This window comes from Hemitrygon akajei, chromosome 29 (assembly GCF_048418815.1).
Source record: "Hemitrygon akajei chromosome 29, sHemAka1.3, whole genome shotgun sequence".
Classification (NCBI taxonomy): Eukaryota; Metazoa; Chordata; class Chondrichthyes; order Myliobatiformes; family Dasyatidae; genus Hemitrygon; species Hemitrygon akajei.
In genome coordinates this window covers 44932930-44958937 of record NC_133152.1, presented here as the reverse complement: position 1 = coordinate 44958937, position 26008 = coordinate 44932930, and the positions used below count along the sequence as shown (strand labels likewise).

The 26008-nt window shown below is 46.6% G+C and overlaps 1 protein-coding gene across 3 annotated transcripts in view; it reads right to left on the bottom strand.

The window, feature by feature from the left end:
- plekhn1 (pleckstrin homology domain containing, family N member 1) overlaps positions 1–1858 on the bottom strand; it is a 57278-nt gene extending 55420 nt beyond the window's left edge. For 2 of the 3 annotated variants that reach the window (XR_012096697.1, XM_073032304.1), the window contains exon 1: positions 1671–1858. Coding sequence is in view for 1 of the 3 variants with exons in the window: in XM_073032304.1 (XP_072888405.1) it covers positions 1671–1747 (77 nt within the window). In the remaining 2 variants the exon portion in view is untranslated. The remainder of the gene's footprint in view (positions 1–1670) is intronic. The other variant, XM_073032305.1, reaches the window with a different exon arrangement.
- Between the last annotated feature and the right edge of the window lie 24150 nt (positions 1859–26008).

Sequence of the window (26008 nt, the reverse complement as noted above, 5' to 3'; positions counted from 1 at the left end):
AAAGAGTCTAGATCCAAAACACTGACTGTTGATTCCTCTCAAGGAAAGGTATATTTAGATGTAAAGACAGCAAAGGAGCAGAGGTTGTGAAGGAAATTGCTTGAACATAGGACAAACACAAGAGGTTCTGCAGATGCTAGGAATCTAGAGCAGCACACACAAAATACCGAAGGAACTCAGCAAATCAGGCAGCGTCTATGGAGAGGAATGAATGGTCAACATTTCAGCCGAGATTCTTCATCACAACTAAGTCAAAGTGCTGATGCGATGTGCTAACCCACCCCTCCAGACCAGCCACCACCAGGAAATATTTTATCATTTCCTGAGTCACCTTACTTAGACATTCCTGTGCCCAGCGTCACTTTATGACAATCTATGTTTATAAGCTATCTTACGTATTTATATTTTATTGTGATTTATTTATCTTTTTGGTTTTTTTTGTGCTGCATTGGATGGGGAGTAATATACTCTTGTGTACTGGAAATGACATTAAACAATCTTGAATCTTTAAGTAAAAGGAGTTTACAAAGATAATGAGATTAATCCATTGGGGCTTCATTCACTTCAAAAAAAAATTAGACGATGATGATAGGTATATGGACAGGAAAGGAATGGAGGGTTATGGACTGAGTGCGGGTCAGTGGGACTAGGCGAGAGTAAGCGTTCGGGCCGAGATGGCCTGTTTCCGTGCTGTAATTGTTATATGGTTATATGAGACCTGACGAAGGGCGTCGGCCTGAAACATCGGCTCTTTATTCCCCCCACAGACGCTGCCTGACCTGCTGAATTCCTCCAGCATTCTGTGTGTGTGACTTTGCTTTTCCAGCATCTGCAGAACCTTGTGTTCAGACTGATCTTAGAGTAGGTTACAAGTTCACCACAGAGCCATGGGCCTGCACTGTGCTGTAATGTTCGATGAAAAATGAAGTCACGGCTGGCGATATTATGAAAAGGATGCAATGCAGTTTGGAAGCGAACTGACTACCGCACTCTGATAACAGGAATGCGTGCATTGTTCATCTCGTTCGCCCGCTTTAAAAATTAATCGTAAGGCAAATGAACCCTGTAACCGTCTCGCTGCAGTTAGTCACGCAGAAACGAGAAAGGTCTCGGCCCGAAACGTCGACTGTTTACTCATTTCCATCGATTCTGCCTGACCTGCTGGGTTCCTCCAGCACTTTGTGTGTGTTGCTCGTGATTTCCGGCAGATCTTCTCGTGTTTGCAGAAACTAGTCTGGAATGTCAGTCACTTGGGCTGGTGCGGTTCAGGTTTATCGGGGCCTGTGTTTGTTCTAATTTTGTCAGCCACCCGCCTGCGATCCTGAACACATTCTGTGTTTATCTCCCTTTTAAGTATTTTGCCCCTTTTCAACTTTAAAACTCAACTCGCACAGATTGAAAGCAAAATGTAAAATCGTTATATTGTGTAACGTCAAAATCCAATAATGATTGCCCACTGTAACTTCAGAGCACCTTTCTCTAAAACAATTCAATCGAATTACTTTAAAACACTTAGTGTATGAACAATGCCTGGCCGAAATTTTATGGGCATCTTGCAATGCATGTGGCTCCCTTTGACAGCAAAAGGTTCACTGCTGAACTGGCTAAAAGTTAGATAAAGTGAGCGGGATTGTCTTGCGAGCGCACTAGTATATTATCGATCTACATACCGACTTTCTCTCACTCCTTTTCGCCTCTTCTTTAATCGTTTCAACCGTTTCGGGATGCAAGAGTGTTTGTTGCCCATTCTGGCTGCGGGTTGTGCCTCTGTCACACGGGGGGGATTAACTCTTGATCCCGGGGAGAGCCACAAAACTGATAGCCGAGCGCAGACGTCCGACTGCTCTGTGTCTTAACACATTCACTATTTCCGCTTATAAGGTAATGATTGCGGTGGGTGGGGTTTACAGAATCAACCTGACTCAAACCTGACCGGGAGGGGGGGGTTTGTCGGTCAAAGGTCTTATTTTTCCCAGATACACGTAACATCGAAATGCCTCAGAGGGAGAGGCGGACGGCGTTAGTGGGAAGTGTCCGAGTTGATGTTCGGATCCAGGCGCAGGAGGCTCGGAATAATAGTTTTATTAAACAAATAAACTTAATCCAACCTTGAATAATATAAGGACACAGTCCTGAAGAAGGGCCTCGGCTTGAAACGTTGACTGCTTATTCATTTCCATAAATGCTGCCTGACCTACTGAGTTCCTCCAGCATTATCATCGCCTCACTGCAAACCAGGATCAACATCGACCCTGAGAAGAAAGCGTTATTCCTTTAAATCCATCTCAGGGCGCGAAAGACTCCATGCCCCGCTAACTACCCCCCCCCCCCCCCCAAGCTCAGACAAAACAATAAACCCAAAATCAAACAAGAGTACAAGCTCATGAGGGCCCAATGCCAGACTAACAAGCCCCCGACTAAATGCAAATTATACAAAGACATCATCCGAAAAAAACCCCAAAGTTACTAACTTTGAACACCTTCAAGGTCATGGCGAGTGTTTGTGGGAATCAAAATTAGAGACCGTTACAAGAAACAGTCACGGCCCGAAACAAAGCAATCATTAATCCTCTAATAAAGAAACAAATCAATGGGACTGTGTAAAATATGTGAACTCTCAGAAACCATGACTAACGGCCCGAGGTCGCGACTGAAGAGTTTGTGCAGCATTTGTATCGGCTTGCTTTTTTTGTGTGTGCGGTCTCCACCAGTAGGGTGTTTATAATTGAATTATACTGCTTGTTTTAGGATTCTGGGACCACATGCCCTGCCAAGTTACTAATTTTACTGAGTATCGAATGACACTGGCTGATTTATGGCCCCGAAAGTGTCAATAGATGTGACAAATGGAAGCGAGTACACTTCCGAGGCTGACATTTCATCCAAGTGCTATTGTTGGCACGCCGATTAGTTTACAGCACGAAGGGAAGGAATCCCCCACCAACCCATTCAAGCCCACCAGACACTTGGACAGTGAAACCTGGCACTCGATGAACTCCACAATGAGCGGCAGTTCTTCCTAGAATGTGAAGGTCTACACTAATTGTACAACAGGAAAAAAGGTTCTGGGAAATTCTGCTCTGACTCACTATAGCTGCTGAACAAAACTTGGAGAATATAAAATTCAAGGTAAGTTTATTAACAAAGTACATATATTTACTTTACTTCCCTGAGATTCTTTTTTTTTATGGGCATTCGCAGTAAGTACAAAGAAACACAAAAGAATCAATGAAAGGCAGGAGATCTGGGCTGACAGGGAAGATTGGATCGGCCATGATGAAATGGCAGAACAGATTTGATGGACCAAATGGCCAAATCCTGTTCCTATATCTTTTGGTCTTATGGTCTAAAAATGTTATACAACAAGATGGATAAACAACCGATATGCAAAAGACAGCAAACTGTGCACGTATAAAAAGGAGGGGGACAAATTAAAAATGAATAAGCAATAAATATTGAGAACATGAGATGAAGAGTCTTTGAAGATGAGTCCATTGTTTGGGGGAGCTTTTCAGCGATGGGGACAAGTAAAGTTGAGTGAAGTTATCCCGTTTGGTTCAAGACCTCGGTGGCTGAGGGGTAATAATTGTGCCTGAACCTGATGATGTGAGTCTTGAGGCTCCAGTATCTCCTACCTAATGGAAGCAGCGAGATAAAAGCATGGCCTGGATGGTGGGGATCCTTGATAATGGATGCTGCTTTCCTATGACAACACTCCATGTAGATTGTTCAATGTTGGGGAGGGCTTTACCCATGAAGGTCTTATCCACTACTCTTTATAGGTAATTTCATTCTAGGGTATTGTACCCCATTATCTTTCCTCAGAGTAATCTGTACAGCTCCATTCGTAAGGATGGATGAAAGATATACCCAGTAAAGTTGAGAGCAGGAGAGAAGGGTCCTGGATCTCAAACTTCAACTGTTTTTCTCTCCACAGATGCAACCTGACCTGCTAAGTAGTTCCAGAATTTTATGGTTTTATTTCATGGGCTTTTTAAAAATTGACTTTCACAACAGCAGCAAAGTGTCATAGGCAGCAGAACTGCTGTCATTGCTCCAGTATCCAGGTTTGATCCTGACATCTGCTGCTGTCCATGTGGAGTTTGTACACTCTCTCCATTATAGAGTGGGTTTCCTCCTGGCTCTCCAATTTCTTCTTCTACTGCAACGATGCCAAGGTTGTTATGTTAATTTTCCACTTTAATCCGCCACATCACATCTCTCCTATCAGATTCCTTCTTCTCCAGCCTTTTACCTTTCCCACCCACCCAGTTTCACCTATCACCTTCTAGTAATCCTCCTTCCCCCCCGCCCCTTCTTCATCATCTGGCATCTTCCTCCTTCCCTTCCATCCCGACAAAGGGTCTCGACCGGAAATGTTGACTGTTTATTCATCTCCATAGATGCTGCCTGACCTGCCGAGCGGCTGCAGCATATTCTGTGTGTTGCTCTGGATTTCCAGCATCTACAGAATCTCGTATTTATATTTATTGTGTTTCTCATTGTGTTCTTTATACTTACTGAATTTTTGATGCCTCACTGGATCCAGACAATTGTGTGTGGATGGGAATTCGAGGAAAGTAGGATTGGTGCAAATGGGTAATCAATGGTTGGCACAGACTCGATGGGCCAAAGGGCCTGATTGCATGCTGTGACAGGTACTGTAATGTGTCAAAGTCTTAGGCGCATATGTACAGCTAGGGTGTCTACGATTTTTGCACAGTACTGTTGCAATTTTATATATTGCGCTGAACTGCTGCCTCAAAAAAACACAAATTTCATGATATACGTGAGTGATGATAAACCTGATTCTGATATAGGTCTCTATTGTGGGCTGAAAGTGGGAAGGGGGCAGGGAGAGGGTTGTCATGGTTGGGAGAAGGGGGAGGGAGCGAGAAGAACCAGAGAGACATTCTGTAATGATCAATAAACCAATTGTTTGGAATTAAATGACCTTGCCTGGTGTCTCAGGGCTGGGTATGTCTGTACTCGTGCCACCCCCCCTTCACTGCCCCTGGCATTCCTTCTCTGCCACCTGCCCCAAACCCCTCTTGCAGCACTCCACCCTCATCATTCCCAACATCCTTTGCTCCCATCAGATTTAAAAATTCACTCTCTGCTCCACGTTGACAAAAAAAGTTTGGGCATCCCTGGTCAAAATTTCTGTTACTGTGAATAGCTAAGCGAGTAAAAGATGACCTGATTTCCAAAAGGCATAAAGTTAAAGGTTACACATTTCTTTAATATTTTAAGCAAGATTACTTTTTTATTTCCATCTTTTACAGTTTAAAAATAACAAAAAAGGAAAAGGGCCCGAAGCAAAAGTTTGGGCACCCTGCATGGTCAGTACTTAGTAACACCCCCTTTGACAAGTATCACAGCTTGTAAACGCTTTCTGTAGCCAGCTAAGACTCTTTCAATTCTTGTTTGGGGGATTTTCACCCATTCTTCCTTGCATAAGTCTTCTAGTTCTGTGAGATTCTTGGGCCATCTTGCATGCACTGTTTTTTTGAGGTCTAGCCACAGATTTTCGATGATGTTTAGGTCGGGGGATTGTGAGGGCCATGGCAAAACCTTCAGCTTGCGTCTCTTGAGGTAGTCCATTGTGGATTTTGAGGTGTGTTTAGGATCATTATCCTGTTGTAGAAGCCATCCTCTTTTCATCTTCAGCTTTTTTATAGACAGTGTGATGTTTGCTTCCAGAATTTGCTGGTATTTAATTGAATTCATTCTTCCCTCTACCAGTGAAATGTTCCCTGTGTCACTGGCTGCAACACAAGCCCAAAGCATGATCAATCCACCCAGGTGCTTAACAGTTGGAGAGGTGTTCTTTTCACGAAATTCTGCACCCTTTTTTCTCCAAACATACCTTTGCTCATTGCGGCCAAGAAGTTCTATTTTAACTTCATCAGTCCACAGGACTTGTTTCTAAAATGCATCAACCTTGTTTAGATATTCCTTTGCAAAGTTCTGATGCTGAGTTTTGGCCGCAATGAGCGGACAAGAACAAGCTTCTATAAAGATCCCTTCAAGTTTGTGAAGGGTCTCTTCACAGGGGAGAAGAGTGGAAGTCTCTTAGTGTCAAAGGCAGAACTGGAAAAACACCTGGAAAAGTTCTACACAGACAACCAACACCACGAAGCGATCACCCTCCCACCTGACATGCCACCAGTCCATCCACCAGAACACCAACTAGATATCAGCCCACCTAGATGGAGAAAAGTGTGCACAGAGCAAGGGCCGCATCAGCCCCAGGTCCCAATGGAGTGCCATACAGGCTCTACAAAAATGCACCAGGTGTCCTGCAGTTCCTGTGGAGGCTCATGAGGGTGGTATGGTGTAAGCAGGAGATACCAACATCCTGACAGAGAGCCAGAGGAATCCTGATCCCAAAGGAAAAGGGTTCATCAGAAATCAGCCAATTCCGCCAGATCAGTCTCCTAAACGTCGAGGGCAAAATCTTCTTTAGTGTGGTGGCTCATAGGCTGTCAAGATATCTGCAAAGAAACCATCTGTTTGATACATCAATCCAGACAGCAGGGATCTCGGGCTTCTCTGGCTGTCTGGAACATGCTTGCACCATCTGACATCAGATCCAGTTCGCCAAGAAGGAGGGAACAGATCTTCACGTGGTGATCCTGGACCTCAGCAACGCCTTCGGCTCAGTCGCTCATAACCTCCGCTGGACTGCTTTCGACTTCTTCAGGGCCCCAGTGGCCCTCACAAGCCTCATTAAGGCCTACTCCAGGACATGCAGCTATGTTTGACAACAGCAGACTACACCACAGCGTGGCAACATCTGGAAGTGGGAATCATGGCCAGTTGTACCATCTCCCCACTAACCTTCACCATGGCCATAGGGGTGAACATTAGAGCATCTCGATGGGTGGTTGGAGGACAGCGTATAAGACCTGGCCTGAGGCTGCCACCTATCAGAGCATACATGGACGATCTCACAACACTCACCATGACTAAGGCTTGTACTGTACACCTGTTGAGAAAGCTTCAAGAGAATATTGAGCAGGTTCGGCTGAAGATCAAGCTGAGCAAGTCCAGAAGCATCTCCATCATCAAGGGGAAGCTGGTAGACCAACGCTTCTACATGGGTGATGAGACGATTCTAACAGTCTTCAAGAAGCCTGTGAAGAGCCTAGGTTGGTGGTATGACGCATCCCTCAAAGACACAGAGCAGGTAGGTCAGCTCAGGAAGGATGCCATCAGTGGCCTCGAGAGCATCAACAGAACCACACTCCCTGGCAAGTTGAACCTCTGGTGTATGTAATTTGGGCTCCTTCCACGCCTCACGTGGCCACTAACCCTGTATGAAGTTCCAATCTCGAAGGTGGAAAAGCTGGAGAGACTGATCAGCTCATACATAAAGAAGTGGCTTGGTCTTCGCAGGTGCCTCAGCAGCATCAGGCTCTACAGCAAAGGAATCCTAGAGCTACTCATTTCCAGTCTTTCAGAGGAGTACAAGTGCACCAAAGTAAGACTGGAGATGATAAAGAAGCGAGTGATCCATTTGTAGCACAAGCTGCCCTCATCCTGGATACTGGGAGGAAATGGACTCCATCAGAAGCAATTGAGCAAGCTAAGGCGGGACTCAAGCACAGGGACATCGTGGGCCTAGTGCAGCAAGGCAGGAGCGGTCTTGGCCTTGAGGACAGTACACCAGCCTGGAACAAGGCTGCTCCATCTCAGAGATGCAGGAGATACGTTGGCAGGAGGAGGCGGCAAGGTGTGCAAAGGCTGTCGCTCAGGCAGGGCAAGGGCAATGGTTGAGATGGGAGGGAGTGGAAAGAAGAGAGATCTCCTGGAGAGAGCTGTGGGAGATGGAGACATTCAGAGCGAGCTTCACCAGCAAGGCTGCCTACGATGTCTTGCCGTCTCCCATGAATCTCAGCCAGTGGTATGGAGAGGACCCCACGTGCTCCCTCTGCCCGACTTCAGCAACACTAAACCACGTTCTGGTGGGCTGCAAGACCAGCCTCACTCAAAGCCGATACACCTGGCGGCACAACCAGGTGCTTTGGTGTCTTGTAGCAGTGCTGGAAAGTTGGTGGATGAGCATCAACACTCTCCCTCCCCCTTCATCCCGCTGGCCGTTAACAGCATTTGTCTGGGAAGGTGAGAGTCAAGCCAGACTTGCCACATCAAAACCAGACACCGGGCGGCTAGACCACATCAAAACCAGACACCGGGCAGCTAGACCACATCAAAACCAGACACCGGGCGGCTAGGCGGGGCACGTGATTGGAAGATGGTTGCAGACTTTAGGCCAGAAGCTCTGCTTCCCAACTGAAATCGCGGAAACCAACCTCAGACCAGACCTTGTGCTATGATCGGCCTCACTCCATCTCACTTACATCATCGAGCTTACAGTGCCCTGGGAGGATGCAGTGGAGGAGGCCTACGAGCGCGAGAAGCTGAGGTACGCTGAGCTTGCAGCCGATGTGCAGCAACGTGGCTGGAAAGCAAGGGTGCGACCGGTCAAAGCAGGCTGCAGGGGATTTGTAGCCACATCAACATCAAGGCTACTCTGGGAGTTGGGAGTGCGAGGGAAGACACACCGACAAGCAGTCAAAGACCTCTCCAGAGCTGCTGAAAAGGGTAGTCAGTGGCTCTGGATGAAGAGAAAGGATTCCATCTGGGCCCCCAAGTGAGTGAATGGCATCTAGGGGTTGAGCCCAAGACTCCGGGATTCACTGCTGAAACCTCTGGAGGTGTTGTGGGCCTATCAGCAAAACTCTGAGGAAAAAGGGCACCCACTTGACAACCCAGAAGATGCCACCACTCACTTGGCTACCCCGCAGAGTCTAGGCAGCATGTCTCAAGAGTGCAAATAAGGGATATTAACATCTAGTCCCACAGAACATACCTTCCAGTTACCGGTGCTGTAGAGGGTTACACTAACCGCTATGCTGCCATTCTGCCCGGTACGGAGAAGGCCTTTCAGCCCACTGAGCCTAACCAACCGTTCTGTAAGATCATAACACATAGTTGCAGAATTAGTCCCTTTTGGCTCTGCCATTTTGCTCTCAACCTCCAATCTTCTGCTTTCTCTCTGTCTTCATGCCCTGAAATTGAGAATCTATCAACTTCTTCCTCAAATGTACCCAAATGACTTGCCCTCTAGAGCAGCCTGTGGCAAAAAAAATCCACAAATTCACCATCCGCTGGCTAAAGAAATTCTTCTTCATCTCCATTCTAAATGGACACACCTCTATTCAAGGCTGTGTCCTCTGGTCCTAGGGTGATATGAACTCCACCTTCCTACCACATAGTACCACCCCTCCAACCCTTTAAAATCAAAACTACACTAATCCAAATGTTTTATACACTGTATTGTAATTATACCACTCTAATGAAACTACACCCTTGGTATATTCTCCCTAGAAGGTAGAAGACTGGGAGGAGATTTGATAGAGGTCTACAAAATTATGAGGGGTATAGATATGATAAATGTAAGCAGGCTTTTTCCACTGAGGTGACGTGGGACTACAACTATAGGTCATGGGTTAAGGGTGAAAGGTGAAAAGTTTAAGGGGAATGAGGGGAAACTTCTCTACTCAAAGGGTGGTCAAAGTGTGGAACGAGCTGCTAGCACAAGTGGTGCATGCAAACTCGATTTCAATGTTCCAGCAAACTTTGGATAGGTACATGGATGGTAGGGGCATGGAGGGCTATGGTCCTGGTGTAGGCTGAGGGCAGTAGGTAGCTTAGCAGGGTTCAGCATAGATTTGATGTGCAGAAGGGCCCGTTTCTGTGCTGTACTTCTATATAAGATTCGATGCTCCATACAGTCTGTAATCTGAAAAAACATGTTTTAGCAAGTTCTGAAGTTGGAAAGATGCATTAAATGCCGATCTCTCTTTCTACTTCTTTCTCTGAGAAATAAAAATTCCATCCACCCAAAATCCGAAAGCTGCAGATTCAGGCCATATAGCAAGATACAAAATGAAGCTTGTCATGGTGTCTTTAGGTGAGTTAAATGTAATAAATTCTGTCAGGCTCAGTTTTATTTTTCTAGAAATTCACTTCAATTCTTTCCAAAGTAAGTGCTGATGACTTTCTTTTGGAACCTGCTGAAACTTGATCAGAGTTGTGCAAGGAAAGAGCTTCTGGAAAAGCTGCGTCAAACCACAATCTTCTACTGTGTTGTAACTGTTGATGAGTTTCGACTGTCCTGAATAAAGTGACGACTGAATGTATATTCGTGTTCTTCTGCTGCTGTAGCCCATCCACTACAAGGTTCAATGTGTTGTGTGTTCAGAGATGCTCTTCTGTACACCACTATTATAATACATGTTTATTTGAGTTACTGTCACCTTCCTGTCAGTTTGAATCTGTCTGGCCATCTTCCTCTGACATCGCTTATTTATTAACCAGGCATTTTCACCAACAGAACTGCCATTCACTGGATGTTTTTTTTCTTTTTCACAGCATTCTCTGTAAACACTAGAGACTGTAATGCGTGAAAATCCCTGGAGATCAGCAGTTTCTGAGATAATAAATCACCCCTTCTGGCACCAAAAAACATTTCATGGTCACTCAGATCACATTTCAGTCCCATTCTAATTTTTGGTCTGAACAACAACTGAACCTCTTGACCATGTCTGCATGCTTTTATGCATTAATATGGCTAATTGCATATTTGCATTAACAAGCAGGTGTACAGATGTACCTAATATAGTGACAACCTTTGTAAGACCTCATGTGATAAAGATACTACCAACCTATCTATTACTCTCATATTCTTATAAACTTCTATCAGGTCAGACTTGGAGTATTATGTGCAGTTTTGGCCCAATATCTAACAGCAGATATTGGCACAGGGTCCATAAGATATTCACAAGAATAATCCCTGGAATGAAAATGTTAACGTATGAAGAGCATTTGATGGTTCTGGACCTGTACTCACTGGAGTTTAGAAGAATGATGGGAGATCTCACTGAAACCTATTAAGTATATTGAAAGTCCTCAACGGTGTTGAGGATGTTTTCTGTCATGGGGGAGTCTTGGACCAGAGGGCACAGCCTCAGAATACAAGGATGTCCCTTTAGAACAGAGACGAGGGGCAATTTCTTTAGCCAGAGGTTGGCGAATCTGTGGAATTCTTGATACATACGACTGTGGAGCCCAAGTCATTAGATATATTTAAAGTGGAGGTTGGTAGCTTCTTGATTAGTCAGGGTATCAAGGATTACAGGGAGAAGACAGGAAAATTGGGTTGAGAGGGATATTAAATCAGGCATGATGGAATGGTGGAGCAGGCTTGATGGGCGAATGGCCTAATTCTGCTCCAATGTTTTATAGGCTTAGAGTCTTATATACTCCATCAGCCTCCTCCACTCCAGAGAGAACAACCCTTGTTTGTCCTACCTCTCCTTATACCTCGTACACACTAATCCAGGTAGCATCCTAGTGAACCTCTTATGCACCACACTCCAAAGATTTAGCAGTTGGACCAAGAACTTCATTCATAATGACCTGCTTTGGAGGGTCACCCCCATTATAGGAGTTCTGGTCTTCCCATTATAGTAAGTATGTAGAAACTTAGCAGAGGATGCAAATTTGGTGAGGAAGTTCACCAGGATGTCATATGTTCTAGAAGGCCCGAACAGAAAGGATAATTTTCCTAGGGTCAAAATGTCTGATACTAGAGAGGCTGGAAAACAAGTTGGCATGTCCTGGAGGGACAAAAAGGCATAATTTTGTACTGTACTACTACTACTACGTTGACTCAGGCCTAGGGGGCTGGCATCGGGCACAATGACGGACTCTCCATTCCTCCCTCTTCCTCATCAGTGTGTTCAGTTCATCTACATTAGCCGTGCCGCTATCTTCTAGGAGCGTGATGACCATAGTCTTGGGAGGGTGCCCAGGGTTCATCCTCCCCTGCTTGGGCTCCCATGTGATGACTAGGCTGGCAGGTAGCTCAGGGTGGCGTAGACTGTGCCCCGCTAATTGCAGTCTTCTCACCTCGATTTTAGTAGTGAGCATTGGTAGGTCGTCGTAGAGCTCGACGTTCGTCATGTGCTGTTGCCAACTCACGTCAAGAGCCAATCAGAGCATTCGTGTATAGCAACCATCCAGTGACTTTCTCATGGTCTAGGTGAGTGTCCATGTCTCGCGTCCGTACGTGAGAATGGACTCTATGACTGCTATGAAGATCCTCTTTTTGAGCCCTCTGGTCAGGTTCGACCTCCAGATTTTCTTCATGTCATTCATAGCCCTCCACGCCAGCGCCTTTATGTCCTTCTACAAACTCATCATTCTTGACCCGAGGTACTTGAAGTCTAAGACTTTCTTAATGGTATTAATCTTTACGGTCTTGAGAGTCCCTTCGTCGCAGTTGAATGCCATGTACTCTGTAGTGCTCTATAACTCTATGCTGTTGTTTATTTTTTTATAGAGATACAGCACGGCGACAGGCCCTTCCAGCCCACGATGGTGGGGATCTTTAGAGATGAAAGTTAGCTTCTTGATGCAGAGCTTCCTGTTGGTACTACTGATGGTGGGGAGGAATGTGTCTATGATATATAGAGCTGGGTGGGGGATATTTAGAAATACCATTATAGTTTTCTTTTAGTTTTTTTTCTATTTAGAGATACAACTCGATACCAGGCCTTTCTAGCCCAACAGGCCTGAGCCACCCAGTTCACCCATGTGACCAATTAACCTACTGGCCTGTACATTTTTGGACTGCGGGAGGAAGCCATTGCACCCCGAGGAAACTCATGGGGAGAACGTACAAACTCCTTACAGACAGTGATGGGACTGATCCCGGATCTCTGGCACATTTATCTACCTATCTATTTTTTTATTGGGATTCAGCCCAAAACTGGCCCTTTGAGCCACGCTGCCTAGCAATCCTCCAATCTAATGCTAGCCTAATCAGAGGATAATTTACAGGGACCAATTAGCCCACCAACTGTTAAGTCTTTTACCCTAACCACTAAGCTACCTTGCCGTTCTAACACTTTGTTAAACACTTTACCAAAGTTAGGTGATCCCACTTAATGGAGATTTCTAGAATACAAACTAATTTGGAAATCAGTGAGAGCATAAAATCTTCTTGAAAAGTAATAGATTTTCTTTTCCCACGGCCAGATTTGCTTGTGAAAGCAGACAGGTCTGATCTGTGAAGCAGGATGTAAATGTCACTGAGTCATCTCTTTACAGGTTTAAAATTTACTTCAAAGAGCAGGTGATGAACTAGGTGTGACTCAGCCCTCCGTTCCATCATTGGCAAGGCACAAGTCAGGAGCATGGTGGGAATATTCTCCGACCAACTTAATGAGTGCAGCTCCAACAACTGAGAAATTCAAAGTCCAAAGTAAAAAACTCGGAAGTTCAAAGTAAATTCATTACCTAAATACAGTACGTATATGCTGCCAAGTACCACCCTGACATTCACTTTCTCACGGGCATTCACTGTAGATGAAAGAAGTGTAATAGAATTACTGAAACAAGGACTGACAAGTGATAATAAATCCTTTTATCTCCTAACCTATCTTGTGTGGGGCCCTCACACTTTACTTGTCTATCTGAACTGCACTTTGTGGCTGAAAATCTATCCTCTGCACAAAAGTTATAGAGCACTACAGCACAGATACAGGCCCTTCAGCCCATCTAGTCCTTGCTGACATCTGAGCCTGTACTCACTGCAGTTCAGAAGAATGAGAGGGGATCTCATTGAAACCTGCCAAATATTGAAAGGCCTAGAAAGAGTCCATGTGCAATACTGTATATCTGTGAGAGCCGATTCAGATTGGGGGCCCACTTTGTCGAGCACCTTCACTCTATCCACCGCAAAAGTCAGGATCTCCCTGTGGCCACACATTTCAATTTGACTTTCCATTCTCCTTGCAACATGTTGGTCCCTGGCCGCCTCTACTGTCACAATGAGGCCACTCTCTGGCTGAAGGAACAACACATATTCCATTTGGGGACCTCCAACTTGATGGCATGAACACTGATTTCTCCAAGTTCCAGTAATTTCTCCCCCTTCCCCTCCTGCTTTCTTTTTCTACTCCCCACTCTGGCTCCCCTCTCACCCCTTCTCATCACCTCCCTCTGCTGTCCCTCCTCTTTCCCTTTCACCTATGCTTCACTCTCCTCTCCTATCAGATTCTTTGTTCTTCACCCTTTTACCTCTTCCACCTATCACCTCCCACCTTCTTAATTCATCCCCCCTCCATTACCCACCCACCTTCCCCCTCACCTGGTCTCACCTTATCATCAGACAGCTTGTGCTCGTTCCACCTCCCCCACTTTCTTATTCTGGCTTCTTCCCCCTCCCGTTCCAGTCCCGATGACAGGTCTTGGCCCAAAATGTCGACTGTTTATTCCTCTCCATAGATACTGGCTGACCTGCTGAGTTCCTCCAGCATGCCAGATGCCTTTTTTACCACCAGGTCTGCCCCAGAACGGGCTGTAGTCAAAGAAATCTGGACATCCTTATACACGAAGAACTGGAGGTTAGAAAGCAGCTACGGGATGTAATGAGCAAGGCCCGAAGCCCGGTGACACTTTATTTTATTTATTTATTTAGAGATACAATGTGGAGCTAGCCATTCCAGCCCAAAGAGCCCCACTGCCCACCGATTTAACCCTAGCCCAATCACAGGACAATTTACAATGACCAGTTAAACTACTAATGGGTACATCTTAGAACTGTGGGAGGAAACCCACGCATTCACGGGAAAGACAGACAAGCTTTCTTACAGAGGACGCCGGAATTAAACTCCAAACTCTGATGCCCCGAGCTGTAATAGTGTCACAGTAACCACTACCTTACCATGGTGCCTGGAATTCAAGTGCTTGTGGGCTCTCTCCAGCACATCCTGGACTGTTTCGGTTGTTGATGCAATCCAAGAGTTTCACTGTATGTTTTTGTGTACATGTGACAAATATAAGATCATCTTTAATCATTCTCCAGTCTCATGAACTTCCTTGTTTATAATATATGAACTTGTTGAGAACATCTGATTAGTTGGTTGACGGGAATGCATTATGTAACGATCTGGTCTTGACTGAATTAAAATGACTCTTTAATGAACCTTGTGAGAAATTCAGATGTTGCACAATCCCAGAAAGGTGGCACCTGACATGTTCCCTGATCCTGGCTGTGCAATGCCAGTGGTTACGAAATCCAAACCCTTGCCCTGACATTATTGCCCTCTAAACCTCTGCCTCTTTCCGATTACAGCTTTCCATTTATCTCATACCAAAGTTCAAAGTTCTTTTTTTAATCTAAGCATCTATACCATACACAACCTTGAGATTAATTTTCTTGCAGGCATCCACAGGAAAATAAAATAAGATACTAGAATCCATGAAAAACCACATATGGCAAAGACGGGCAAACATTCAAATGAGGACTAACTGTGCAAATAATAAAAAAAGTAAATAAATAATTACTGAGACTATGAGCTGCAGGATTCCTCAAAGTGAGCCTACCAGCCCTTCAACATTGCTTTCTCACACAAGAACCCATCCAATTCCCTTTAGATCGTCCTATGGTGACCAATCCCACATTCAAACTGAATCCTGAGTAAAGGAATGTCTTCCTATTCCCCAGTTGGATTTAGTTAGTAACTATTTGTAATAAACTATTCATGGAAGGTCAGGAAGCATCTATAGAGAGGATGGGAGGGAGGAAAGGGGCTTATGCCAAGCATTGTTGGCGCTGCAACGTGTGGCTTCATCTCCTTTCCTTTACTGCCCCGAAGAAGGGTCTTGGCCCGAAATGTCGACTGTTTATTCATTTCCATCGATGCTGCCTGACTTGCTGAGTTCCTCCAGCATTTTGTGTTGGACTTCCAGCATCTGCGGAATCTTGTGTGTACAGAATGCAGAATATTGTGTTACAGAGAAAGCGCGGTGCAGGTAGACGATAAGCTGCAAGGGCCATGATGAGGTAGATTGGGAGATCAAGAGTTCATCTTTAATGTCCAAGGAGTCTGATCAGTAGCTTAGTACCAGTAGAGTAGAAACTGTCTTAGGGCCTGGTGCTGTGTATTGGTGCACTCTGTCTGGCCCTGACAATTCGTCAAACCGATTCAGTTTGGGCCATTTGTTACCGGTGTCGGATTGCACCCGTCCAGCAGACAGTACCAACAGTAGCCTGACCTCAAGCCTTGATGATACTGCTGCTCACCACATGAACAGTGACTGATCAACCAACAGCCCTTGGCACCTGTTGCTATTGCCATTTTCCATTGCGAATGCTTATATGCGACATGCCTGTGATGCTGCTGTAAGCTTTTCATCGTACCTGTGCATACGGACTTGTGCAGATGACAATAAACTCGACTTTGACCATATCTCTCCAACTCTTTCTTTCCATGTTTCTGTCCAAATGCCTGCTAAACTTTGCCATTGTACCTACTTACTGCCTGTTATACCACTGGCGTTTAGGGCAGCAATGAAGGTCCTCAAGCTCTGGACTTCCTTCATCATGTTAGTTGTTTCCTCTCAGTTTTCACCACTGCCAGTCATGCAAATCCTGGCTGGAGACTCAGGAATACCATCACACTCAGATGTAGAAGGATTCTTCATTGCTGCTTGACCAATCAGGGTTGTTAGCCCTGAGCCAAACTCCCAAACCTGAAGAACCAGAGGACCACTCTTAGTCTGGCCTCTTCCCTTTGACCTGTTTGGCATGGGTGATCCTACCAAGAACCAAAGCATAAAGCCCTGACTCCAGCCGGCATAGCTCTCCGGGTCACCGAGGGACGCAAACTTCCAAACCACAAGGTTATGGTCCTCTTGGAGTTTGCAGTTGTACCCACCTCCATCACTTCCTCGGGCAGGTCGTCCCATATACCAAACACCCTCTGTGGAAAAAGCTGTTCATCAGATCCCCTTTAAATCTTCCCCATCTTAAATCTGTGCCCTCTAGTTTTCAACTCCCCTAGGCTGGGAAAATGACTAATTATCGACCGTGTTTACACCACTCATAATTTTATAATTAAGTCATGCCTCAGGCACCTACACTGTGACAGACAGTCCCAGCCTATTCAATCTTTCCTTAAGTTCTCCAAATGTGCGAACTTTCAGCACCGTCTCCAGTTTAATCATACCCTTACAACAGAACTGCACACAGCCCAATCAACTATTTAGGCAGCTGCAACAATTTCCTGGCCAATGACAGCAAGCAAGCTGCGTGCCTTCTTCACCACGCTGTTTACCTGTGCTAACACTTCCAGAGAGTTACATAAACATATAGACTGATTTCTCTTCCAAGAATCCTGAGTTTTTCAGGGAAAGTGTGAACAGTGGAATGAGTGTTTTATACAGAAGTCCTCGATGATTCTCAGATTTGCTGTCACCTTACGTTCAGAAAATTACTGATGTTAACAGTGGTGGTTAATTTAAGTGGTGTCAGTATCATTAGTGGGAGGTTGATTGAGGAAGAGGGATCTAATAGATTTAGATGGAGAAAGATGGCCAGAGGCACAATTGGAACTGAACAGTTGGCGTTACCTGATTGGGTTGAATGTCCTGGTCTAACCAGGGAGAAACTTTGGCACATTGGCCTTCATAAATCAACAGCACTGAGTACAGGGAGTGGGATCACACACAAAATGCTGGAGGAACACAACAGGTCAGGCAACATCTGTGGAGGAGAATAAACAGTTGACACTTCAGGTCGAGACCCTTCATCAGGGCCAGAAAGGAGGATGGGGTGGGGGGGGGGGGGGGGAGAAAGCCAGAATAAGGTGGGGGGAGGGGGAAGATGAAGAATTTGGAAGGGGATGGGTAAAGAGGTGAAGGGCTGAAGAAAGAGAAATCTGACAGGAGAGGACAGTGCTCCATGGGAGACGGGGAAGGAGGAAGGCTACCAGAGGAAAGTGGTGATCAGGTGAGAAGAGGGGAGCCAGAATGGGGAATGGAACACACACAAAATGCTGGAGGAACTCAGTGGGTCAGACAGGATTTATGGAAATGAATAAACAGGTAGTGTTTTGGGCCGAGATCCTTCCTCGGGACTGGAAAGGGAGGGGAAAGAAGCCCGATGAAGGAGGTGGGGGAGGGGAAGGTGTAGAAGTTGTGAGGTGATAGGGGAAAGATGGAATCTAATAGGAGAGGTCAGTGGAGCATGGAAGAATGGAGAGGAGGGAGACCAGTGGGGGGGGGGGGGAGGAGGGGGAGTGATGGGTAGGTGAGAAGACAAGGGGGTGGGGAGGGAAATTACTGGAAGTTAGTGAAATCGATGTTCCTGGCATCGGATTGGAAGCTACCCAGGTGGACTGAGGTGTTGCTTCTCCACACGGAGTCATTGTGGCAGTAGTGGAGTGCAAATAGGAAGCAGAATTGAGATGGGCAGTCATTGGGAGATTCTGCCTTTTGTAACGGAAGGAGCAAAGGAGTTGGGATGTTACGTTGAAGTCCTATAAAATGTCAGTGAGGCCAAATTTGGAGTATTGCATGCAGTTCAATATGCTTGAAAGAGTACAAAGAAAATTTATAAGGATTTTGCCGGGACTGAAGCACCTGAGTTATAGGTAAAGGTTGAATAGGTTAGGACCTTATTCCCTGGACTGTAGGAGATTGAGGGGAGATTTGATAGAGGTGTATAAAATTATGAGGGTTTAAAATAGGGGGAATGCTAGAGGTCATAAGTTAAGGGTGAAAGGTGAAATGTTTAAGGGGAAATCACTCAGTGATGAGAGTGTGGAATGAGCTGCCTGATGAGAGTTTGGTTATAACATTGAAGATATGTTTGGATACATAGGTGCAAGAGAGAAGTATGGAGGGCTATGATTCGTGTATAGGTAGATGGCACCAGACAGAAGACCAGGCTGACATGGACTAGATGGGCCAAAAGGGCCTGTTTCTGTGCTGTAGTGCTCTACGCCTATGTCAGAAGTGATGGAACATTCGAAGGTTCCCCAAGTTGAATAACCACATCCACTTCTGTGTTCACTTCCTGGGTCAAGGAGAAGAGTGGCCTGTATTTGGAAGCTGTTTAGGTGGGCAATCTCAAACTGTGGTGTTGAATCTAAGCGTCTATCAAAGAGCAGCTTAGATTTTTCCTTGTTGATTTCCACCAATACACAACACAGTGATGCAGTCCCTCAAAGGGCCAATTACAAGAATTCAGTCCTGACCTCCGGTGCTGCCCGATTGGTGATTGTTGGTGCTGTATAGCATCGCGGTAACCATTACGCTACCATACCACCAACAAGAATGAATGTGAGGACCTCCTTTGGCAGGGATCTACCAAGGATGTTACATCCTAGCTGACTACATTGTTGGTGCAGTGCCGTCTGTTGATACACAAGCCAGGGCAGCATGATATGGAGAGCAGGCTATTGCCCATGTAGCAAGCTACCCCTCTCCACACAGCTGATGAGCCCAGAGGACCGGCAAAGACCAAGACTATTTGGCAGCAGAACAGTTGCCAGTCAGTGTTGAACTCAACATAGGACTACCTTAGGGACTCCAGCTCCGAATTTTCCCTCGGGGCTTACATCCGAATCCTTCCCCACAAGTGGGTATAGTTGGAAGGCAGAGGAGGTCTGAGATCAGTTTTCCTTCTCCTAGATGAGCTGCCAACCATGGCTGACAAGCCCCATCTCCCACTGCGACTGGTTTTAAGGTGCCAGCGACCCACCTTTACTCCTTCTTCTGTCAGCAGAAACTGTTCCACCGGGCTTTGTGGCTAAGGCACACGTGAAGTCAGGACCTGGACTTGTGTCAGAGGCAATTTGAACGCATGGCTTTAGGAGACTTAATAGGTACTGGGAGCATATCCCTACACCTACCTCCCACCTGTCTATGGCAACCTTAAGGAACTGCAAAAATAAATAAAAATGGAATTAATATCAGATTAGTGTGAGTTTTCAATGGTTAACACAGAGGCCTAAGGCACCTATATCTGTATCTTCTCATGACTCTAATGCATTTTCACTTGAATGGACGTTTGGAATCTTTTCATAGACAAATGAACCAACTCCAACAGTCATAGAAAAGGACATTTATTTCACTTGACAGCTTGTATTGCTATTTCTTTTAGTGCAAAGGTAATGAAAACATTTCACATAACATAAATTACCCATAAATAAGCAACAATTTCACATGTGTTAACAGTAAATTAAAATAGACCCGTGGCATTTCACCAGCCTGTTCAAACATCTCATTTTCTTCATAGCTGCACATGTGAAAGCTAAGTCATTGCACCGAGGTTAGGGAGGAGCAAAATCTAACAGAGAACAAAACGAAAACAGAGGTGATCAGCTGTACGGACAGTAAACTTACAAAAGGTTTGTAGGCTGGGGAGCCCATTTTGACAACTGACCACTTGGGCATCTTTCTGAGATGGTTTGAGATCGATCAGACCGACCTAGAAGAGGCTTACAAGAATTATCCTGGAATGAAAGGGTTAATGTATGAGGAGCGTACTCACTGTAGGATGGGGGTCGGTGGGAATCTCATTGCAACCTATCAAATATTGAAAGACCTAGATAGAGTGGACTTGGAGAGGATATCTCCTACAGTGGGGGAGTCTAGGATCAGAGGGCACAGTCTCAGAATAGAGGGATATCCATCCAGGATAGAGGTGAGGATGAATTTCTTTAGCCAGAGAGTAGTGAATCCGTGAAATTCATTGCCACAGATGGCCATGGAGGCCAAGTTATTGGGTATATTTAATGAGGAAGTTGATAGGTTCTCGATTAGTAAGTGTGTCAATAGTTACAGGGAGAAAGCAGGAGATTGAGGTGAAAAGAGAAAATGTCAACTATGATGAACAGTGAAGCATATTTGATGGGCTGAATGGTCTGCGCTCCTGTCTTGTGGTCTTGTTCCTTCTCTCTGACCTTACACAGAATTACTCCTTCTCTAGGTCACCAACTCAGTTCTGACAAAAGGTTTTCAACCTAAACCTCTTTTTCTCTTTCCACAGATGCTGCCTGACCGAATGAGTCTTTCCAGCATTTTGTTTTCAGTTTGGGTTTCTGGCAGCTAGTTACTGTATTTTCATTTGCACTCAAGTCACAATTAATTGGATTCCTTCTTTATGTAAATGGTTGTTCTTGGTAATGGGATGAAAATGCATCTGCTGTGTCAGAGAGTGAAAGGAAGAGTTGGATATAGCACCATCAAATATAGTTTAGCCTAAGTTTTCTGCCCTTTAGCAGATTTCTACAGATGTACCGTGGAGAGCATTCTAACTGGTTTCATCACTGTCTAGGATGGAGGGGCCACTGCACAGGATCAGAAAAAGCTGTAGAAAGTTGTAAACTGCCAGCTCCAATATGGGCACTAGCCTCCCCAGCATTGAGGGCATCTTGAAAAGGTGATGCCTCAAGATGGTGACATCCATCATTGAGGGCCCCCATCACGCAGATATGCCCTTTTCTCATTGCTCATTGCCAGCATCAAGGAGGTGGTACAGGAGCCTGAAGAGATAGATAGACAGACACACACACACACACACACACACACTTTAGGAACAGCTTCTTCCCCTCCACCATTAGATTTCTGATTGGACAATGAATTCATGTACACTACTTCAATTTATTTTTTCTCTTTCTTTTTGCACTACTTGTTTAATTTAAATATATTACTTATTATAATTTACAGCTTTTATGATTGTGCTTTGCAAAGTACTGCTGCCACACAACAAGTTTCACGACATGTGCCAGTGTTACTAAACTGATTCTGATTCCTACACTTGCATCGTCAGATCTTATCATCTCTACACATCCATTTGGAAAAAACGTACAGTTTGAAACGAAGGACCAGGAGGAAACCATTTCGCTCCTTTGGACGTCTGCCATCAATAGATCACGACTAATATGACTCCTTATATGTTTGACATTTTCCTCTACTGATCAATACTTTACATTGATTTTGGTTAACTTACTCCACATTTAAAATTAAAACCACCGGAAAGTGATGACTCTTTGCTCCAAAGGGAATTATCAAATATTCGGTCTGGAATACTACAACTGAAACTTCTCTTTTTGCACTGCTTATTTGAATTTTTAAAAAATGAGAGCATTCCATGCACCCACCATTTGTGTTTAAAAAACCTGTCTCTGACACCACCCCCAATAGTTTCCTCCAATCACTTTAAAATTATACCCCCTCGTATTAGCCATTTCTGCCCAGGGAAACATCCACACGGTTATTGAAACTTTGGATGAGCAAGAGAAAGTTAAACACCAGAGATTCTGCAGATGCTCGAAATCCAGAGCATCACCCACAAAATGCTGGAGGGACTCAGCAGGTCAGGCAGTGTCTCTGGAAGGGAATACACAGTTGACATTTTAGGCAGAGACCTGATGAAGTGTCTCATCCTGAAAAGTCAACAGTAAAGCTTTAGATTCAGTTTAGCTTAGATCGCTGCATGACTGTATATCTTTCTGAAAAACATGGTTTTGCCGTTAAGGGGTTTAATTGTGATTTTTTAAAAATTATTTTATTTTATTCAGAGCAAGGGTGCCCACCCTGGGGTTCACAGGCCCCTCGGTTAATGATAAGGGTCTATGACATAAAAAGGTGGAGAACCCCTAATCCAGAGATACAGTGCAGAACAGGCCTTTAGCACCCCACTGCCCAGCAACCTACCTATTTAACACTAGACAATGTACAATGACCAATCAACCTACTAACCAGGACGTCTTTGGAACGTGGGAGGAAAACCACGCACTCACAGAAAGGACATACAAATTTCTCACAGAAGGCGTTACAAAGGAACTCCAAACTCTTGATGCCCCAAGCTACAATAGTGTCGCACTAATGCCTACTCCATTGTGGCATCCTATAAAATAGAAATACAGGTCTGGTTAAGCACACACTATCCAGGATAGGGATTCCCAACCTGGGGTCCATGGTCCCCTTGCTTAATGGTATTAGCCCACGGCACAAAAAAGGCTGAGACCCCCGACCCAGGAGCTGTGTGGGCACAAAAAAGCTTGAGACCCCCGACCCAGGAGCTGTGTGGGCACAAAAGAGGTTGAGACCCCCCGACCCAGGAGCTGTGTGGGCACAAAAAAGGCTGAGACCCCCGACCCAGGAGCTGTGTGAGCACAAAAAAGGTTGATAACCCCGACCCAGGAGCTGTGTGGGCACAAAAAAGGCTGAGACCCCCGACCCAGGAGCTGTGTGAGCACAAAAAAGGTTGATAACCCCGACCCAGGAGCTGTGTGAGCACAAAAGAGGTTGAGACTCCCCGACCCAGGAGCTGTGTGAGCACAAAAGAGGCTGAGAACCCTGACCCAGGAGCTGAGTGAGCACAAAAGAGGTTGAGAACCCTGACCCAGAGGCTGTGTGAGCACAAAAGAGGTTGAGAACCCCGACCCAGGAGCTGAGTGAGCACAAAAGAGGTTGATAACCCCGACCCAGGAGCTGTGTGGGCACAAAAAAGGCTGAGACCCCCGACCCAGGAGCTGTGTGAGCACAAAAAAGGTTGATAACCCCGACCCAGGAGCTGTGTGGGCACAAAAAAGGCTGAGACCCCCGACCCAGGAGCTGTGTGGGCACAAAAAAGGTTGAGACCCCCGACCCAGGAGCTGTGTGAGCACAAAAAAGGTTGAGACCCCCGACCCAGGAGCTGTGTGAGCACAAAAAAGGTTGATAACCCCGACCCAGGAGCTGTGTGGGCACAAAAAAGGCTGAGACCCCCGACCCAGGAGCTGTGTGGGCACAAAAAAGGCTGAGACCCCCGACCCAGGAGCTGTGTGGGCACAAAAGAGGTTGAGACCCCCGACCCAGGAGCTGTGTGAGCACAAATGAGGTTGAGACCCCCCGACCCAGGAGCGGTGTGAGCACAAAAGAGGTTGAGAACCCTGACCCAGGAGCTGTGTGAGCACAAAAGAGGTTGAGACCCCCCGACCCAGGAGCTGTGTGGGCACAAAAAAGGCTGAGACCCCCGACGCAGGAGCTGTGTGGGCACAAAAGAGGTTGAGAACCCTGACCCAGGAGCTGTGTGAGCACAAAAGAGGTTGAGACCCCCGACCCAGGAGCTGTGTGAGCACAAAAGAGGTTGAGACCCCCGACCCAGGAGCTGTGTGAGCACAAAAGAGGTTGAGAACCCCGACCCAGGAGCTGTGTGGGCACAAAAGAGGTTAAGACCCCCGACCCAGGAGCTGTGTGAGCACAAAAGAGGTTGAGACCCCCCGACCCAGGAGCTGTGTGGGCACAAAAGAGGTTGAGACCCCCCCGACCCAGGAGCTGTGTGGGCACAAAAGAGGTTGAGACCCCCCGACCCAGGAGCGGTGTGAGCACAAAAGAGGTTGAGACCCCCGACCCAGGAGCTGTGTGGGCACAAAAAAGGCTGAGACCCCCGACCCAGGAGCTGTGTGGGCACAAAAGAGGTTGAGACCCCCGACCCAGGAGCTGTGTGGGCACAAAAGAGGTTGAGACCCCCGACCCAGGAGCTGTGTGGGCACAAAAGAGGTTGATAACCCCGACCCAGGAGCTGTGTGGGCACAAAAGAGGTTGATAACCCCGACCCAGGAGCTGTGTGAGCACAAAAGAGGTTGATAACCCCGACCCAGGAGCTGTGTGAGCACAAAAGAGGTTGATAACCCCGACCCAGGAGCTGTGTGAGCACAAAAGAGGTTGAGAACCCTGACCCAGGAGCTGAGTGAGCACAAAAGAGGTTGAGAACCCCGACCCAGGAGCTGTGTGAGCACAAAAGAGGTTGATAACCCCGACCCAGGAGCTGTGTGGGCACAAAAGAGGTTGAGAACCCCGACCCAGGAGCTGTGTGAGCACAAAAGAGGTTGAGAACCCCGACCCAGGAGCTGTGTGAGCACAAAAGAGGTTGATAACCCCGACCCAGGAGCTGTGTGAGCACAAAAGAGGTTGAGACCCCCCGACCCAGGAGCTGTGTGAGCACAAAAGAGGTTGAGACCCCCCGACCCAGGAGCTGTGTGAGCACAAAAGAGGTTGAGAACCCTGACCCAGGAGCTGAGTGAGCACAAAAGAGGTTGAGACCCCCCGACCCAGGAGCTGTGTGAGCACAAAAGAGGTTGAGAACCCTGACCCAGGAGCTGAGTGAGCACAAAAGAGGTTGAGACCCCCCGACCCAGGAGCTGTGTGGGCACAAAAAAGGCTGAGACCCCCCGACCCAGGAGCTGTGTGAGCACAAAAGAGGTTGAGACCCCCCGACCCAGGAGCTGTGTGAGCACAAAAGAGGTTGAGACCCCCCGACCCAGGAGCTGTGTGAGCACAAAAGAGGTTGAGACCCCCGACCCAGGAGCTGTGTGAGCACAAAAGAGGTTGAGAACCCCGACCCAGGAGCTGTGTGAGCACAAAAGAGGTTGAGACCCCCGACCCAGGAGCTGTGTGAGCACAAAAGAGGTTGAGAACCCCGACCCAGGAGCTGTGTGAGCACAAAAGAGGTTGAGACCCCCGACCCAGGAGCTGTGTGAGCACAAAAGAGGTTGAGACCCCCGACCCAGGAGCTGTGTGAGCACAAAAGAGGTTGAGAACCCTGACCCAGGAGCTGTGTGGGCACAAAAGAGGTTGAGACCCCCGACCCAGGAGCTGTGTGAGCACAAAAGAGGTTGAGACCCCCGACCCAGGAGCTGTGTGAGCACAAAAGAGGTTGAGACCCCCGACCCAGGAGCTGTGTGGGCACAAAAAAGGCTGAGAACCCCGACCCAGGAGCGGTGTGAGCACAAAAGAGGTTGAGAACCCTGACCCAGGAGCTGTGTGAGCACAAAAGAGGTTGAGACCCCCGACCCAGGAGCTGTGTGGGCACAAAAGAGGCTGAGAACCCCGACCCAGGAGCGGTGTGAGCACAAAAGAGGTTGAGAACCCTGACCCAGGAGCTGTGTGAGCACAAATGAGGTTGTGACCCCCGACCCAGGAGCTGTGTGGGCACAAAAGAGGCTGAGAACACTGACCCAGGAGCTGTGTGAGCACAAAAGAGGTTAAGACCCCCGACCCAGGAGCTGTGTGAGCACAAAAGAGGTTGAGAACCCTGACCCAGGAGCTGTGTGAGCACAAAAGAGGTTGAGAACCCCGACCCAGGAGCTGA